Source organism: Paramacrobiotus metropolitanus, unplaced genomic scaffold, assembly GCF_019649055.1.
Source record: "Paramacrobiotus metropolitanus isolate TYO unplaced genomic scaffold, Prichtersi_v1.0 Parri_scaffold0000127, whole genome shotgun sequence".
Lineage (NCBI taxonomy): Eukaryota > Metazoa > Tardigrada > Eutardigrada > Parachela > Macrobiotidae > Paramacrobiotus > Paramacrobiotus metropolitanus.
Genome location: NW_026570347.1, coordinates 14,942 through 31,641, shown reverse-complemented (window position 1 = coordinate 31,641; position 16,700 = coordinate 14,942). Strand labels below are relative to the sequence as shown.

General features: G+C 41.8%; 5 protein-coding genes across 5 annotated transcripts; 2 read left to right on the top strand and 3 right to left on the bottom strand.

Annotated features, from left to right (window-relative positions):
• Positions 1–485: 485 nt before the first annotated feature.
• Positions 486–3,053, bottom strand: LOC129598660 (uncharacterized). The gene is made up of 8 exons (XM_055496661.1): positions 2,797–3,053; positions 2,555–2,724; positions 2,369–2,465; positions 2,098–2,193; positions 1,617–1,955; positions 1,294–1,379; positions 954–1,215; positions 486–886 (listed from the first exon to the last, which is right to left on the bottom strand). The coding sequence occupies exons 2-8, from the start codon at positions 2,675–2,677 to the stop codon at positions 777–779; spliced, it is 1,113 nt and encodes a 370-aa protein (XP_055352636.1). The 5' UTR covers positions 2,678–2,724; positions 2,797–3,053; the 3' UTR covers positions 486–776.
• Positions 3,054–3,164: 111 nt separating this feature from the next.
• On the bottom strand, positions 3,165–6,308 carry LOC129598661 (nuclear inhibitor of protein phosphatase 1-like). The gene is made up of 6 exons (XM_055496662.1): positions 5,677–6,308; positions 5,544–5,604; positions 5,178–5,331; positions 4,746–4,948; positions 4,160–4,357; positions 3,165–3,793 (listed from the first exon to the last, which is right to left on the bottom strand). The coding sequence occupies exons 1-6, from the start codon at positions 5,703–5,705 to the stop codon at positions 3,530–3,532; spliced, it is 909 nt and encodes a 302-aa protein (XP_055352637.1). The 5' UTR covers positions 5,706–6,308; the 3' UTR covers positions 3,165–3,529.
• Positions 6,309–6,441: 133 nt separating this feature from the next.
• Positions 6,442–8,344, top strand: LOC129598682 (transmembrane protein 14C-like). The gene is made up of 4 exons (XM_055496706.1): positions 6,442–6,705; positions 6,857–6,958; positions 7,422–7,509; positions 7,958–8,344. Exons 1-4 carry the CDS (start codon positions 6,612–6,614, stop codon positions 7,995–7,997), a joined length of 324 nt encoding a protein of 107 aa, XP_055352681.1. The 5' UTR covers positions 6,442–6,611; the 3' UTR covers positions 7,998–8,344.
• LOC129598681 (transmembrane protein 14C-like) lies at positions 8,224–9,542 on the bottom strand. The gene is made up of 4 exons (XM_055496705.1): positions 9,334–9,542; positions 9,082–9,183; positions 8,766–8,853; positions 8,224–8,604 (listed from the first exon to the last, which is right to left on the bottom strand). The coding sequence occupies exons 1-4, from the start codon at positions 9,440–9,442 to the stop codon at positions 8,559–8,561; spliced, it is 345 nt and encodes a 114-aa protein (XP_055352680.1). The 5' UTR covers positions 9,443–9,542; the 3' UTR covers positions 8,224–8,558.
• Positions 9,543–10,397: 855 nt separating this feature from the next.
• LOC129598686 (p21-activated protein kinase-interacting protein 1-like) lies at positions 10,398–12,503 on the top strand. The gene is made up of 6 exons (XM_055496709.1): positions 10,398–10,765; positions 10,956–11,115; positions 11,205–11,325; positions 11,396–11,606; positions 11,692–11,955; positions 12,034–12,503. Exons 1-6 carry the CDS (start codon positions 10,670–10,672, stop codon positions 12,304–12,306), a joined length of 1,125 nt encoding a protein of 374 aa, XP_055352684.1. The 5' UTR covers positions 10,398–10,669; the 3' UTR covers positions 12,307–12,503.
• Positions 12,504–16,700: the final 4,197 nt, after the last annotated feature.

Genomic DNA, 16,700 nt, shown 5'->3' with positions numbered 1-16,700 from the left:
AGAAACACTATTGCGTAGGCTTCATCAATATTCACCAATTATCACGCCTCTGTTGTTCAAGAAAAAATAATTTTCTAAATGTCCGCCGTATGCAAAGGGGACAACATATTTTGAAAAGTATCTGACTGACGAAGATACAGCCAGTATAGTATCTGTTCTACCATTTGGCATCAGGAATGCTAATAGCCCCAGATAAAATTATGTGGTCAGTTTTATCGGGCGTATGATTCGGGAGAAACTGTGAAAGCAGAAAAAAAGGCTTTTCTAAACCAGCGACCCGGTTAGTTACTGTAAAAGGCAATGCAGTAAACGCTTTACAAACCTTGCCAGGAACAGACTAACTTGTAAGTAAATGGTAACGGCTTCGGTTATTTTATCCAATCTTAATTAAATCGTTTTACCGTAGTGCTTTAATTCGATAAAAAAAACTGAACCTGCCTTCTTGACAACATATGTTATGAAACGTCTTCGGCGAAAAGGACAACAGCTTTTGTTTGTATTTTATTCAGTCTTATAAAACCACAAACACTAGTGGCGTGGAAAATTCAAAAATAATCATTGAAGTTTCTTAATTATCACAGAATGCAAGGCATATCAAACACAAAAATCCGCCCTGCATGTAAGTACAGTACTTACGAAAGGAATACAAAAATATAAGGCAAAGAAGAATCTCGCTCTAAATATATCAGCTCAAAACATCTTATTGTCTGGAATGGAAGATTCACAAGGAAAACTGCACACCAGCAGATCACATCCATTTTCACATCACCTGTACTTTATCCGGTCCGATAAGACGATCCGTAAAACACCCGGCACATGTAGCCGTTAATGAGTTGAGTGAATCGATTTCGTTTCGGACCATCTGGCCACCGACTGGAAGCCCAATCTAAAGCAAAGCACCAAAATTAACAAACGTGTATAACTTCCCGTCTTTTTCATGGTCATGAACTTACGGTGCAACACTTTCAGCAGGCGGTTTCCTGCCGGAGAATAAAATGCGGCGACGATTTGCTTCTTGGTTGATTTCTGAATATCCTGAAGTACCATCCGGAACGGACAGCCACAAGCTTCGACGGCGGTCAACTCCAAAATTGTCTGACTGAATTCAAGTGCTTCACTGCCTTTTTGCGCATCTTCAGCGGCAGCCACTGCTTTGTGAAAAATATGCTCATGAACAGCAACTTGCTCGCCCGCAGTTTTGCCAACCAACGTGACCTACCATTACCGACAAAATTAAGTAATTTTAACATTTTCAGATGTCACCACTTTGACAGTCAGCCATAATCCGACTACCTTAATATCATCCTCCTTATTATAAAAGCAGTCGAAAAACTTTACACAGACATTTCCAACTTGAGAGGAGGTTTCGCTGACGTCATCTGAAAAAGAAGTGGACAAAGTTATTCAACGATATTAAATAAAACATGCTGCATTGGTTTCGCTTAAAACAGAGCTTCGCAATAAAGCAGAGCTTTGCAGTTCTGTATCATCTACAAAACGTCCACACCCATGTTAAAACAAACGACTAAGTAAAAAAAACACAAAAATCAAGAAGCCTGAGAAAAAATTTTAAATACCGATATAAAAAAACATAAAGTATGTATACATGCACAAACCTATTGTCTGCGACGAGGTAGGGATTCTAGCAACTGGAAACTGAAGTTCGGAACCCACTTTAATTTCCGAATACAGATCACGGAGGGAATCCAATGTGTTCGACGTTTCAGGAGCAGGTAGTTTCTCTGATTCAAGACGCTCTTTAATTTCGGTAATATCTTGCAAAACCTGATTACGGAACACCGCAAAATTGGCTGACAGCTGGGTGATCATGGTTTCCAAACTGGATAACTGTTTAGTCGTAGTTTGATATTCTTTCGACGGGACAGCGCTGCTTCTATTTGGCCCATTTCCCGAAGGCTGTTCCCATGTAGAAGCACATCGTTTTCCGTTTTCATCTGTAAAAAGGAAAAGACCATGACATGGCTCGATGCACAACACAATTAATATTATTTAGTTTATTGCTTCACCAATCATTAAATAATTTAGTTAAAAAATTTCATAAAATTAATCCAACTTCCTCAAGTGTCACACGCTCACCCAACAAAATGAATTTGAACATAGTCTGGTTAAGCAACGCAGGAACGTCCAACAGCTGGATTTCGCTATCATCTCGCAGCATCACGAAATCCCCATCTGGGAAATAAATGTACACATTTATATTTTGGCAGGCGTATGCGATCTTTCACCGAGCACCATAATTAAGCCAGTATGCACACCAGGATTTTGAAAAATGATACGAAGTGGTGATATCAAAGACGTTCTGCATCTGTATAGCGAGTGTGCTAAAAATAAGTATTCGTACTGATACCTTTATCCCGAACCTGCACAATAACGGACTTCACGGAGACGGGGAATTCTTTTTCAGTCTCGAAAAATACGTCTCTTGCAGCGCATATCAATCCATTCTGGAATATAACCATTTAAAAAACAGTGCATTCAATAACTTAATGCTGTCAGCGAACAAGCAGGCAGTTTTACAAGCCAGAAGTCTTACCAATGTGATGTGAGTTTTGGATAACTTCAGATAGCGCAGATTGCTTGTTTCTTCGCCGATCTGCGCTTTTACAAGAACATCGCGCAACGTACTGGCGAGCGAACCGATTCCTCGGTTTGCCATTGTAGACGCTAAATACTGGCTAGGAACATACCCTCACACCAGAAACGCTACAAAGGATTTTTAGTTGACCGTTAACGACGTGAACAACGAAGTTGAATTAACTTATTATTACCACGTACTTGACACAAGTAACTGTGGCAAATGTCACAAGCCTACGCTACCATCCAGATCCACCTGTCGTAATTTTCATCCATTTGTAACTTTGTTCGCCAAAAATGCAAGGATCAGGCAGCAGAAAATATGATAAGAAATATTCAGAAAATATTAAAATCACTTAGCCTCATAATAAGAAGAGGAATAAAAAACAAGAGGCGAAGTTTCATAAGCGGAAAAGTACTGTAAACGAAAGTGTTAAAGAAGCACTGTTAAGGAAGCACTCAAGTGGTCAGCGTTGTTTCGCAGCATACAATAATATTACACCCGCATATTGGGGCGCAGTCGTAACCACCGATAACGTGCAAAGTCGGAATACCACAAGTTGAGAGGATTGTACAGTGTACAAGTACAGTGACTTGAGGGGAAGTACTGTACTTGTGGTGCAATTTTATTTTCTTTCATCCAGAAGATTTTCATTTGTAGTACCAAAAAAAAACAGATTGTGCGGCATTTTGTACGTAACGACGCACACCCACAATAAAATCACAATTTCTTGTCCATTCCGTTAGCAGATAAGACACCATTTCTAACACCGACGATGGATCATTCAGCCGATAAAAGAAGCAGGTAATTCTCAACAAAACAAAACGAAACATCTTTAAGAATTCCCAAGGTGTTCCAGTGCATTCCTACGAATGTCCTAGTTCCCTATGCACGCTTTATTATACATGGCCCGCAAATAACTGTGACAAAAACTTATACAACAGCATGAGGCAGGTTTGGAGCTTTCCCCGGCCAAATTTCTTTGGCATACTTTTTGTGATGAGACGCTTCGTGCTCGCTGACGCTATTGCTGATGGGATCATGGGGATGTTCATCAACATCTGGTGCGCTGTTGGGTAGCATCGTACTTGAACCAGGCAGATCATCGTACAAATCTAGACCTTTAGCAGCGGCCAGCGGCGGCGCAATGCGATGCAGCGAAGTTGCTACTCGGGGTTCGAAACGGGTCTTTTGCTTCTGCAACCAAGTGCAGACATCACCATAATAATTTGATTTTGTCCAAAAAAAGCCGCAATACCAAAAGACCCATCACACAATACGTCTTTTGGTTTTGCGGCTTTTGTGGTAATCGGCCATTACTAATGGAATTGCTCTCACAAATCAGATGAAGTAAACTACCGCGATACCACAAAATTCTGCGCAGAAAAGTGCTGTAAAACAGATACCTAAAAGTTTCAACTACCGTTTAGGAAATTCACGTAAAATGTTTACGAAGAGAAACCAACTCGCATATTTCATTAACGAAAATTCCAGTAGTACTCGTATCCTACGATGCCAAAACGGCGAAATACACAATCTTTAACATTAATCGTAAATACATACTTTGTTTGAAGCTATTATTTCCGTGGCGACTAAATTCTGAAATCGTCCAACACTTGGATCGCAGTCCTCCATATTAATGATTTCCTCCACATCCATGAAGCCAACGTGCTTCCGCTTAGTAGGTCCACCCTTAGGCTGTTCTTGAACTTTTAATTCCGCTAGGCGGCAGTTTTGTTCCGTGTTGTATATTGTTAAAGTCTGGAAAAGTGCAAAATCAGACCAATGCTGGTAGAATTAATTAAGGAAACAGCAATAACCAACAACAATAATTATAATAACCAACAAAATTTAATAAAACTAACTTATTAATTCTGCATACGAGCAATCATGGTATTAATCGTAAATACGACACCAGAAAGTAAATTCACGAGTAAAATTAAAATCTTAAAGCAGCCAATAGAAAAATTCTAGTTAATACAAAAGGTCGCAATTTTGTCTACCAGGGGAAGACAGCCTAAACCATCCTTTAATTTATTTAAAATCTCATTGATTTGATAATTATTACTCCGGAGTAGTATAATAACGTTAAACTAGTTTTGCTGTTACATGCAGAATACATCATGACCTACTACTTCTAGAAAACTACCTCCAGTTCTTGATCTGATGAGGGAAGTGCAACACCACGCCCTGAACCTTTGTCTTTATTTGCAACTTCTTTGTCTTTCGGTTTGGTTTTCTCTCGTAAAATATACTGCCGAGTTGATGCTCCAAAATGGAAGGAAGAATCAGGAAAGAGCTGTTGTGGTTTTTGTGGTTCAAGACGAATGTTACCAACAAACGTCCCGTGAGCTGCAAGGTAAAACTGTAAATCAATTTTAACAACCTTTATACCAAACATAATGAGAACGAAGAGAAAACAAACCCAAGTAACATTTTTATTAAAATAGTTTTCACTGTTATCATCTGTTCATTTTCAAATAAGCAATAATGCAAGCACAACGCAAACCACAGTCACTACTTATTACAATGTAAAAGTGGTCGGTTACTTCATTGCAGTTTGAATTAGAAGTGTACTTACTGCTTCCCAAATCTAGTAAAAACGGCCTCTTCAACGCCTTATGGTGAACCAATGCAGCGTGGACACGAGAACACGATACATGGTCAATAACGAAATCAACAACTTCCGAATTTCTTCCAAACAGATAGTAATGTTTGGAATCCACTGAATACTTCTGTAAAAATCCAGCACGAAATAAAGCGAAGAGACAATTACAAAATCATCCATGTAAATCAGTAAATTGTAAAACTGAATTGCAATTGCACACTGCTTTTCAATTCAAGGGTATGATTATCCAGATAATGTCATTTTTTCCTCATTTCTTCATGATTTCTTTCCGAAACGCATGCGCACACAAAACTTCGCGGCAGTGCCTAGAACACTTACTGCAACTAGTTGGCCATCTTTGATAACATCCAAATGCAATCCAGATTCCGCGGGGCCAGCCCTGCAATCCATCGTTATTTTCCACTGCCTAAACCTTAAAGCAACAACATCCAAGGAAGATTAATCAGCTTACCAACTCGGAGGTTTGAACTGGTCCGACATTCCTATCGCAAGCGTGTTTTCCTGTAGGCTATCACTGTTCGCAAAGAATCCACTGTATGAAGTTCACATTAACAGAAGAGTTTTTGCAACGTATTCGGTATTCTCGTCCGTTTCTCAGGTCGACTAACAGCATTCGACGATGTTATGATTGTTATCCTTGCGCAATCACGCTGCTCGTATCCAAATCGGAGATACAAAACATCGGTCCGCTCACTAGCATGAAAGAGATCAGATACACCATCTTTTATCTATGCCAGTACAGGCAATCATCACAAATGGCTGTTCTTCGAAACCACTATCCCAGAACACGGGAAAATAACAGCAAGAATTGAACTGGAGCACTTTCAGTTCATGCCAGCAGTTAATACTCCCAAGAATCCATCGACCCCAACGGGAACGAAAAACCTCGCTCGTGGATTCGGGTTTCCGTTTAATGACTATACGTATCGAACAAAACTCGACATTAAATTTTATACTACTGTTATGCTATTAGAGTGTTGGATAAAGAAGATGTTTTTATTCAAACAATCAAATTTATCAAGTGAAATTGTGAAAAAATTCAAAATACTTGAACACATGGGATGTGAGTCGTGACGGCCAGACAGTCGCTATACGCCAGTGTACTACATTTTGATCTGACCAGGCTACCGCAAATTTCAGTAAAAACGTAAGTACGAGTAACTCCTACCTCAATGCGGGCGTCCATGCCGTCACGATGCCAGCGTGGCTACAGTTGCAGTGTTGCACTTCATTTTATTTCCTGTTGGTCCAGTGTTTAATAGTGTTGGTTTTTTATTTTGGGATAGCAACAAATACTACAGAGTACTTGTTTTAAGGTTTAGGTACCCAGGAGGCTAAGACCCAAGTTAACGAAAGTCAACAGCGATTATAAAAATTATCAGTAAGATGCCTCCAGTAGCGCCCGTATCTCCTGATTACCTTGGATTTCTGTACGCCGCGGTCGTTGCAGCCGGAGGACTGGCAGGATATGCCAAAAAAAGTATGTAAACAGTAAACTGTAGTCTGTAGACGTGTAGAGTGTAGACATTATACAGTTTTCATAATTGAAGTAGTAACTGGTATTTTCTTAATTGTAGTTACTATTAAGAGTATTAGTTGTAACCAGACTTTCTAAATTTGTTTGTTCACAGAAAGCATAGTTTCCTTGATTATGGGGCTGTTGTTCGGAGCATTACTCGGGTTAGGATCGTATTTGACCAGTTACGACTACGGAAACGTGCTGGTCTCAACAGGTGGGCTTATTAATTAGAGCTAGATAACCACTTTGGTGATCAGTTTATTATTGCAGTGTGCAGTAATTATTAGTTATTATTTGTCTTTATGTAACGAGTATCACTAAAAGCGCTGAATTTCGAGAATTACTGCTCTGCACTAATAATATTCTCTTCATAAACATACCACTTGCGAATCGTTGCGATACGAGGATGCACGCAGTCAAACCGACAGTCAATTTTTTCAGCGAGACCAACCGACAACCACGCACACAGGCAAATTATTTTTTAACATAACAGCCACCCGTGAAAGGGAGGTATCGTTTGCACTGTATGCGTGGAACAGGTGACAGCCATCCGTGGATGGTTGGCAGTCGCTTGCACTATATGCACGGTTGTCGGTTGGTCTCGCTGAAAAAATTTACTGTCGGTTTGACTGCGTGCATCCTCGTACCTTTGCTATAAGCTAAATTTCATTTTGTAGCTGCGAGTGGCCTTCTAACAGCGATAATGGGACTCCGTTTTAATAAATCTGGAAAATTTATGCCTGCCGGAATGGTTTGCTTAATCAGGTGAGTCCTGAACAGCACACTGCAGATGAAAGTGTTAAGTGTGTATAATTTGCTCTGCTTGTTCTTGTCCATCAACGAAATCCAGTAGATTGATGCACTGTTGGTATCACTTGATTTATTGTTGCAGGCCGAAAATGTTTCAAAATTAAATACTTATTACAGTATTAAATTTTAATACAATTTCAGAAAAATTTTGTACTGAAAAGGAGGAGTTAAGTAAGCGCTGGTTATTCGAAAAAATTGTGAGTTTTTAACGCTTATGGATGTCGTCTGTCATGGTGCCAGCATGCGTAATTCACTTTTAAATTAATTTTATGGTTGCTAATTTGCTTCTCCAGTGTGTATGAGCTTTACTTTAACATAATTTTATTATGTAACAGCCAGTGCAATATCGGTATGCTTCCGCAGATTTACACTAATTAAAATGCCTTACTTAAATGTTTTGCAGTCTTTTGATGCTTGTAAGATATGGCATCCGGCTTGTCTGATGAGTGACAATCCCGAATCAAGCCAGATCGTTCCTTGAGAAGTGTGGAATAATGAGTTCGCCGACAGTTTAAACTGGGAAGATGCCATTGATATGCTGCAGTGACGCAGTCCTGGACGTATTCTTAGACTACTCGGTACATATTTTATTGTACATTTTTGTTTTTTTAATTTAGTTGTCGACCCATCGTTCTGTTATTTCGAGTGATGAGTTATGTATTTGGCGCACAACCGTGATCGTTATTTAATGTTCTGTCAAACAACCGCGTATGCTGATGGCTCGCACTTTCTTCGGCACATACGTATTCATGATGTGATCAGCTGTGCAACAAAAATAATCGTGAGTCTTTTCCGCATTTCTGTGCATTTCGCAAGTATATATGCTCCATAGTTTCATATTAAGATGGAGTCTAATAAGGTAAGAAATCTCAACCAAATTCCGAATTCTACAACAGAATTGTGTTCCAGTTTTGCAGGAAACAGTACAGAGCGGACGTGCACTAATATAAAATTAGCACGTGTAACAAATATCAAAGACCGGTGTCCAATTCTGTTCGTTCTGGTTACTTCCGGATGTAATACTGCCCATACCGAAGCAGCATCAGCACACTAGAACAATGTTAACAGCTGTAAGATTTGAAAATCTGCAACTTGATTTCGGTATAAAAAGTACCTGCTACATCTTTTACATACTACGAGTATTATTGATACAAAATAGTGGAACCAGTGACAACCACGAACATTACAGATATTCGTCGTTCATCGCTTACCTCAGAGTTGCAACCATCCCAGCTGGCATAAAACTTCCAGTCTTATAAAAGCGTGAGCCCATTACACCGGCTAAAAGTCCACTTGCAACTAAAAACAAAGATGATTATTGCAAGAATCCCTTGACATAAATTTTGTATTGAGCGCTTCCATGCAAGATTGAGCAACTGTAAACGTGATGTCACCAATACCAAATTACGCACACAGGAAATATCAAAGCAATTTAAAAATATTAAAGGAAATATCGAAGCAGCCTTAAATAGCAAAACTCTGTTTTTTCTCCAAATTTTAAATTTGCTCTCATGACGCCAACCCTACCTGTCGAAAGCAGCACGTTATTCCGGTTTTGGGAAACCATATATGAACCTGCGCCCAAAATTCCACCGAACAGCAATCCCATGGCCAATGAAGGAACGCTGCCTATAACAGATTTCGATCAGAAGCTGCCACAGCTGTATGGATTCAAACCACAAATTATGAAATATGTTACACATATAAACATCAAGTGGACAACAACACTGAAAACTTCGTATACACACGACTAGGAGTAGCAAATGTGTGATGTCTTACCTGCTTTGGCATAACCAGCAATCCCTCCAGCAGCAACCATCGCCGAATACAAAAAGCCTAGGTAATCAGGCTGACTCGGTTGCAGTATTTGTTGCTTTATGTTATTCATTTTGAGTAAAGCGACACAAGATCCCGGCGAAAAAATGTTCGTTCGTATTTTTATCTACTCTCTAATAACGATTTTCGTTACTGTTCTTAGCAATAATTCCGGGCTTTGCGTTGCTACTTGTATGCTACACAACTAAGGACCCATCAATACAAGTTACGCCATGGCCGAACCCACAATGCGGCGATTCGCTGCCGCGCAAATTAGATGTGTGCTTGTGTGAGGGCGGTGCCAAAAATGCATACTCGTAAGAGCCTTACGCGTATGTATGTAGCTCCACCCCTAGCATGCATACATACACGAAACTGATCGAACTGCCAGTGGATCTCGAAATTTCAAACGCTCGTCTTTCGTTGATTTCTCAACAGAACTTCCCAATCGATATATCAAAAGATAGAGAATTAATTTGCAAACTTTTTGGTATACACAAGTGGAAATCTATGACAAATGAAGAAAGTTATGGCTGTTTTAGTTTCTCATAGACTTAGCATAGGATGCAAGCAACGCCTCCTCACACGGGCCTATGCTTTGTTTACGAAAAACCAAAACAGCCATAACTTTCTTGATTTGCCATAGATTTCCATTTGCTGTATACCAAAAAGTTTGAAAATTAATCTATCTTTGATATATCGATTGGGAAGTTCTGTTGAGGCAAACGAAAGAAGCGTGCTGCAAGTTTTGGAGATTGACTGGCAGTCAGGTCGGCTACTTGTGTGTTTATGAGCGAGCTGGTCACATCTACACGCGTGCCGCACACCAGCTCGTTTCAAGCCATACGCACAAACCAATTTCGACGGCCGGAAGTCTTACTTATGTAGATGGGTGCTAACTTATGTGACATACAAGTTGCAACGCAAAGCCCCTATTATTTCACTATAAAGAGCATAAACGTCCAATCTCTGAGTCGAATAAAAACGTATTTCGGACGTCGGAGTCTTACCATTCTCCGCGGGGGGATTTCCCTTTCTTGACTTAGAGACTAATGTCCACCTCCATGGTACGGCGTTTGCTTGACCGGAAGCTGATTTCGCAATCGCTCTCCGTTCGTCCTCTTATTAAATTTCCTTTGAAATTTAGAGTAGATAGGATCCATTAACAATTTAACAAACTTTCCATTTTCCAAAAGAACTTTACAGTTCTCACTTCGCACTACGAAAAACTGAAGAAGTACAACGAATGTGCCAGCTACTTAGCACTGACTATTGAACAAGCAAGATTTCGTCGACAGTCATGGAGATTGTCGTTGGGTCGTATGATTCTGCGAAAGTTGGGTATCGTTTGAAACCGACGAGTGAAGGAACAAGCGGAGAGTTTCCAGCGGTATTGGTAAGTTGAAAAAGACTACCTACCTATTTTAATACTTTCTTGTACTTGCATCATATTTCTGTGATCGTGGTTATCCAACTGAAACATATTCCTGGGAACTATAGTGGTTGGCTTGCTGTGTGTTTCGGATAGTCATGCTTTTTTTGGTTATTGCTGGTCAGCGTCACGAAATTAATATCGCCGTTTGTAGGTTTTCGAACCGCGTTTCTCGGACGTTTCTCAAATTGGATGTATCAGGTGCCTTTCAATTTCGGAGAAAGGTTTTCTGGTATCCGGGAGCACAGACGAAACCATTCATATTCTCGATTTGGAGCACGGGGCTGATGTGGGCTCTTTAGTTAGCCACGAAGGTAAGCAGAATGACAGAATCGCAAATTTGAATTTCCGTTCCAGTATTTTATTCCCGAGTTGGACCTTCACAGTTTCGTTATGTGTTTAGGAGATGTGACGTGCGTGAGATTCGCTGGGAAAGATTTTTTATACAGTGCCAGCACCGATGGCACCATCCGCATGTGGAGAGCACGGATATGGGAATTGCAGCGCACTTTCAAGGGCCATAAGTAAGGCTTTATGATTTTATTCTTCAACTTTCGGAATGCGAAAATGCTTTGGTTATATATCCGTTTTTAGGGGTGCTGTGCTGTCATTTGATATTCACCCTTCAAAAAAGTTAGCGTTATCGGTTGGCAGTGATAACAAATTGATTGTATGGGATTTGGTTGCCGGAAAATATTCGTTCATAAGAAATTTACGGAAAAGCTTCGACTCAATCCGGTTTAGTCCGACTGGGACATTTTATGTACTGAAGCGGGACGCTTGTGTAGAGATATTTAACCTGTCGGTGAGCATTCTTTCCTTTCCAACATTTCGTCCAGCCTCACTGTATTTCCGCGCTTTCTGAATTCATCGGTCTTTTTTGTTCGTAGTCCACGGATTGCATCCTTGCTCATACATTTCCGGAAAAGCTTGAAACTGTCTCGTTTATTAGCGACAGTATCCTGCTATGTGGAAGTGGAACTGGAAAAATCAGCTTGTTTTCTGTGGACTCGAAATCCGTTATCCTTGAATTTCCTGCACACGAGTCGAGAATTCGGGGAGCGGAATTTATCGTTTTAGAAAAAAATGCTTTATTTTTAATCACTGCCTCATCCGATCAGTCAGTTAAGGCATGGAACATTGATATGACACAGGCACGGTCATTTGTCAACTGAAAATTGCTTATTAACTGGCAACTGCCAGCCGGAATAATTTTTGTTTTCTCTCTGCAGAAAACCTGGAGAATCCTGGGTGTGGTGAATACAGGATGCCGAATAACGGCCTTAGCGATAAGGCCTATTCCAAACGAACTAGATGCCTTTTTGGCCGCTGTAATGGAGAAAGTATCAGCTACTGTCGAAGAAAAAGAGTTACCAATCGAAAGCGGGAATGAATCGGTAATGCCGAAATGCGGAAAACGAGTGCGGAAACATTTGCAGACAGGGACAGAATCATCGATTACCGGCAAGAATACGCCCACAAAGAAGAAGAAACTAGTGAAATAACACGGCAATGTGAAAGCGCACGAAACTCTTCTGATCTCGTACCAAATTAGGTGTTTTCCGATCGGATCAGATTCTGGTGCTTGAGTGCGGACGTTATCACATGAATTGTTTGCTATCTTTGATTTTCCTACGCTTTTCGAATGCTTATACTGCCCTTGCTCAACTGCCCTGGCATTGATGCAGATAAAATTTCGATTTCACGGATTAATTCACGATAACAATTCACTTTCTGAAATTTTTTACATTAGGCCATCAATCAAGCGAGCGAGCGAGCGTTTTTAAGTTGTAGTGCGTCACGCGAAGAGCTGGGTCCCCGGGGTCCAGGGGCGAAGCCCCTGGCCGGGGTTTGGGGCGGAGCCCCAATAAGCAGGGGGTGCGGGGGGCGCAGCCCCCCGCTGAAGCAATTGAGAAGGTACCACAAAATTTATCAGTACTTACCGGTCCAGGTGGTGTGTTTTGGAGGAACCGTCACACGGGGAACCACCCGGGCATTATTGACGAACCCGACGTACTAAAGTATGGCGGGGCCGTAAATTTTGACCCGGTCCGGGAATTTTGACCGGCCCAGGTGGCGCGTTTTGGGGAACCGTCACACGGGGAACCACCCGGGCATTATTGACGAACCCGCTGTACTAAAGTATGGGGGGCCGTAAATTTTGACCCGGTCCGGGAATTTTACTGGCCCAGGTGGCGTGTTTTGGAAGAACCGTCACACGGGGAACCACCCGGGCATTATTGACGAACCCGCCGTACTAAAGTATTGCGGGGCCGTAAATTGTGACCCGGTCCGGGAATTTTGACCGGCCCAGGTGGCGCGTTTTGGAGGAACCGTCACACGGGGAACCACCCGGGCATTATTGACGAACCCGCTGTACTAAAGTATGGGGGGCCGTAAATTTTGACCCGGTCCGGGAATTTTGACCGGCCCAGTTGGCGCGTTTTGGAAGAACCATCACACGGGGAACCACCCGGGCATTATTGACGAACCCACTGTACTAAAGTATGGGGGGCCGTAAATTTTGACCTGGTCCGGGAATTTTGACCGGCCCAGGTGGCGCGTTTTGGAGGAAGCGTCACACGGGGAACCACCCGGGCATTATTGACGAACTCGCTGTACTAATGTATGGCGGGGCCGTAAATTTTGACCCGGTCCGGGAATTTTGACCCGGTCTAGGAAGCGTGTTTTCGAAGGACCGTCACATGGATAACCACCTGCGCAATAATGACAAACTCACCGTACTAATAAGTGGCGAAGCCTTAAATCTTGACCCAATCTAAAGATTTGACTTTCAAACTTTTTTTTTGTGTAAGCTTTTGTCAGACATCGACTTGCTTACCGGCATGCTGAGAATCCTAGCACGTTTAACGGCACGGCATCGGGGTCGGCCACATTTCTCATTCGAGCCGGCTCAGTCAAAGCCGTTTTACCCGCTGCTCACTTTGCTACGGTAGTACCGTTGCTATCTGTAGACTGCGACTCACCCCATCAATGATCGAATCAACCATGTTCGACAGGGTAGTCGAAAACCTAATCCCTCGAATGAGCGGCCGAGTCTCCAAAAAGACTGAAAACACTTAAGAAACTGGTGTTGCCAGACCGGAAAAATAAAAAATTTAGGAGATAAAACGCGGCAATTCAATAGGTTAGGTCAACTGCCAGTGCGAAACTTTTGCCCACCTGGAACGTGGTCAGGTGCGACAAGGTTGTGACAGAACCCATCAAATACACAAGAAAACCCGATCGCGCTATCAGCTTCACCAAGAACCTTGGTTGGCTGCTTAATCTAGACCGGTGACTGAGCCACCAGTGGACCCCGCATCTCGACAACGGCAACAGTTCAAGTAGGACTCTGAATTGTACCGCCTTTCAAAATCGGGCTCCAAAAAAATTTGTAGTTGCCCCAATGACCACAATTTACCTAAAGCCGTTGCTCGCAATCACCGGATACCGTTTCCAAAGCCTGAAGGTAAAGAATCCAACGCAGAATTCTAAAAAACGAATAAACGATTGCAGGGGAAATCGTTTAGTGGACCCCCATTAAGTTTATCTGGAGTTTGTGTTAGAGGTCAGCTCCGTTCTTTCCGACGATTTGCGGGAAAGACAATAGATCAAGTTGTTTTGCAGATTGGGAGTGCGGATCGGCAGTAAATCATTAATCCGGGTCCAGCCTTGGCAAATCCTTCGTAAAATTTTTGTAGACAATGAGAAAGACCATTTATCGGCCATTTGCCCCTGATCTCACTGCTGAACCCGCTTTAAAATCGCTGGACAAAGATAACCCTGTTTGAAACGTTGCAGGTGTCGGCACAATGGCTGTTCATGTGAGCCATAAAAACTAGCGTCCCACGAAGAAGCTGGTGTATCCCAAGTCGATCAGGAACTTCCGCCGAGCAACTCGGCACTTGAACAGTAACCTTGTGATCCGGAACTGCAAGTACGACGAGATAGTTTGACATTTGTTTTCCATTAAAGTGGCAGACGCCTCTGATGCCACTATAACGTCCAAACTATTTGTTGTCGTTAACCCCACCTCGAGAGTACGGATCTCGTGGTAAAAAGAAACGTCATGCCACGCTTATCCAGGGTGCGATGACGACGTCCTAAACACTTATCGCATCCGCGGCAGCGGAGTGTCTCGTCGAAGGAACGGACAAAACTCGAAAGAAGCAGCCATAAATTTTTGTAAGCAACCGCATCGTTTTACTATCGAGCCGCTGGATTCAGATTACCAGATATCCCGGGACAGTTTTGAAAAAACGCAAATAAAGCGGATCACTCGGCTATCTCTGGCTCTCCAACACCTTTGAAAGAAGACATCAAGCAGGAAGATAGGCCAGTTGTCCTCCACATAGAGTTTATGGAGTGTCAGATCTCTGTACCTTTCATGAAAACAAAGGTCCCGTGAAATTTTACTAAAAATGGCAGGCCTTTATGCGCGGAAATTGCAGTTCAGGCTATTCGAATACCCGTAAAGATGTGAAAGAAATAAAAGCTACTGGGTGGACGGCTCCAATTACTATGGCATAAAAGTGTTATGCCAGACATGGCACAAAGATACAGATATCGTTATCAAAATATCAAAGTCCTGATGTGACGGCAGATCGTCTTCCCCATCACCACGGGGAAAACAGAAAAAAACAAGGTCAACCTGTTAGACCCTTGGTATGCTTACCACGTTGGTTACTTAAGTTTACACCCGGCTGACTCAGGGTGGCAAACTGACCTCATTTACAATCGATTACGGGTTGCGAAGTTTTTGTGCCACGAAATACTTCACCTTGCAACCACCGCAACCAGATAGCCACGCCACTAAACGCAAAAAACTGAGGTGTCAAATATGCAATAAATACCCTGTCCAATGCAAACCACCATTTCCAAACAAATCCACGCAGATCTGGTTTTTACTTTTCCTATTACCGGAACCAAATTCTGCTATTTCAAATTTTCCGCATGACAGTACGCGCAAGATAATCAAAACCCACGGCTGATGTTTGGCTGCAGTCACTCTGGCATCCCAGAATTTGAGACTCAAAAATGTTTAGTTCAGGAAAAGTTGGTTTTGCATTTATTCATTCACGTTGGTTAACTGCCAGTTACTTTATCAATTTCCATTATAAGTAGTTCCCTTTAACCTTTTTTTTTGTTTTTACTTAACCCTTAATGGCCTGACATCGTAAAACTGATACATCACAATTGAAAACGAACAGTACACACCCAACAAAGTAAAATTAGGCGTTTTTCTCCCGTGGTATGCTATGTAGGTACTGATAGCATACTCTTAACATTTTTTGAAAAATTTAAAAACTTAAGGTCTTCCAGAAAAACAGGTGTATCAAAGTGATACAGGTTTTCCCGGAAGTAAGACAAATTGTGAGCACAAAGAAACGGCGCGACATTTGTATGTGAGATAAATCCTGGCTGTTGTATAAAATGTCTGCGCTGTGTATGAGCAAGTTTCGAAAGTAGTACTTTTGCGAACAGCTGTGAAAAAAATTTGGATCCGCGATGGTGTCGTTATGCCGGATGAGAATGTAGGCCGGCCTCGGAAAATAGAATTTCTTTTGTCCTACAGAGAAGTAGGCTCAAGGGAAAGCATTTAACTTTTCTATGCAAGACTGGCCGCATAGGTAGGTCACTGCATAGGTATCGTCTTATCACTACTGTCGTAGAAACGTTACACAACCTGCTTATCGTTCTAACCATTCATTTGATTCCCTAAAATTTATTTTGAAATGTAAGCTGATTAGCGGTATTGTGATTTTTAAAATGCCGTCAAGAAAACGAAAATTACTGCATGATAACATATCTGATGATGCGGGTAATTGTGATTCGGATATCGATGATATTCCTTCTACCGATAAAGAGCTGTTGGATGAACCTGATGGTGAATATG

Bases quoted from the DNA above. Each gene is read 5' to 3' on its own strand.
- LOC129598660 (XM_055496661.1), bottom strand. From the start codon at position 2,677: ATGGCAAACCGAGGAATCGGTTCGCTCGCCAGTACGTTGCGCGATGTT. The intron at 2,466-2,554 runs GTAAGACTTCTG...GTTATATTCCAG, and splicing joins CCAAAACTCACATCACATTG to AATGGATTGATATGCGCTGC. The intron at 1,380-1,616 runs GTTTGTGCATGT...CTTCTTTTTCAG, and splicing joins TACCTCGTCGCAGACAATAG to ATGACGTCAGCGAAACCTCC.
- LOC129598661 (XM_055496662.1), bottom strand. From the start codon at position 5,705: ATGTCGGACCAGTTCAAACCTCCGAGTTG. The intron at 5,605-5,676 runs GTAAGCTGATTA...GATGGATTGCAG, and splicing joins CAGTTCAAACCTCCGAGTTG to GGCTGGCCCCGCGGAATCTG. The intron at 4,358-4,745 runs GTAGTTTTCTAG...GCACTTTTCCAG, and splicing joins CATCAGATCAAGAACTGGAG to ACTTTAACAATATACAACAC.
- LOC129598682 (XM_055496706.1), top strand. From the start codon at position 6,612: ATGCCTCCAGTAGCGCCCGTATCTCCTGATTACCTTGGATTTCTGTAC. The intron at 6,706-6,856 runs GTATGTAAACAG...GTTTGTTCACAG, and splicing joins GGCAGGATATGCCAAAAAAA to AAAGCATAGTTTCCTTGATT. The intron at 7,510-7,957 runs GTGAGTCCTGAA...AATGTTTTGCAG, and splicing joins GGAATGGTTTGCTTAATCAG to TCTTTTGATGCTTGTAAGAT.
- LOC129598681 (XM_055496705.1), bottom strand. From the start codon at position 9,442: ATGAATAACATAAAGCAACAAATACTGCAACCGAGTCAGCCTGATTAC. The intron at 9,184-9,333 runs GTAAGACATCAC...AATCTGTTATAG, and splicing joins TGCTGGTTATGCCAAAGCAG to GCAGCGTTCCTTCATTGGCC. The intron at 8,854-9,081 runs GTAGGGTTGGCG...CTTTGTTTTTAG, and splicing joins TAACGTGCTGCTTTCGACAG to TTGCAAGTGGACTTTTAGCC.
- LOC129598686 (XM_055496709.1), top strand. From the start codon at position 10,670: ATGGAGATTGTCGTTGGGTCGTATGATTCTGCGAAAGTTGGGTATCGT. The intron at 11,607-11,691 runs GTGAGCATTCTT...TTTTGTTCGTAG, and splicing joins TAGAGATATTTAACCTGTCG to TCCACGGATTGCATCCTTGC. The intron at 11,956-12,033 runs GCACGGTCATTT...TTCTCTCTGCAG, and splicing joins GGAACATTGATATGACACAG to AAAACCTGGAGAATCCTGGG.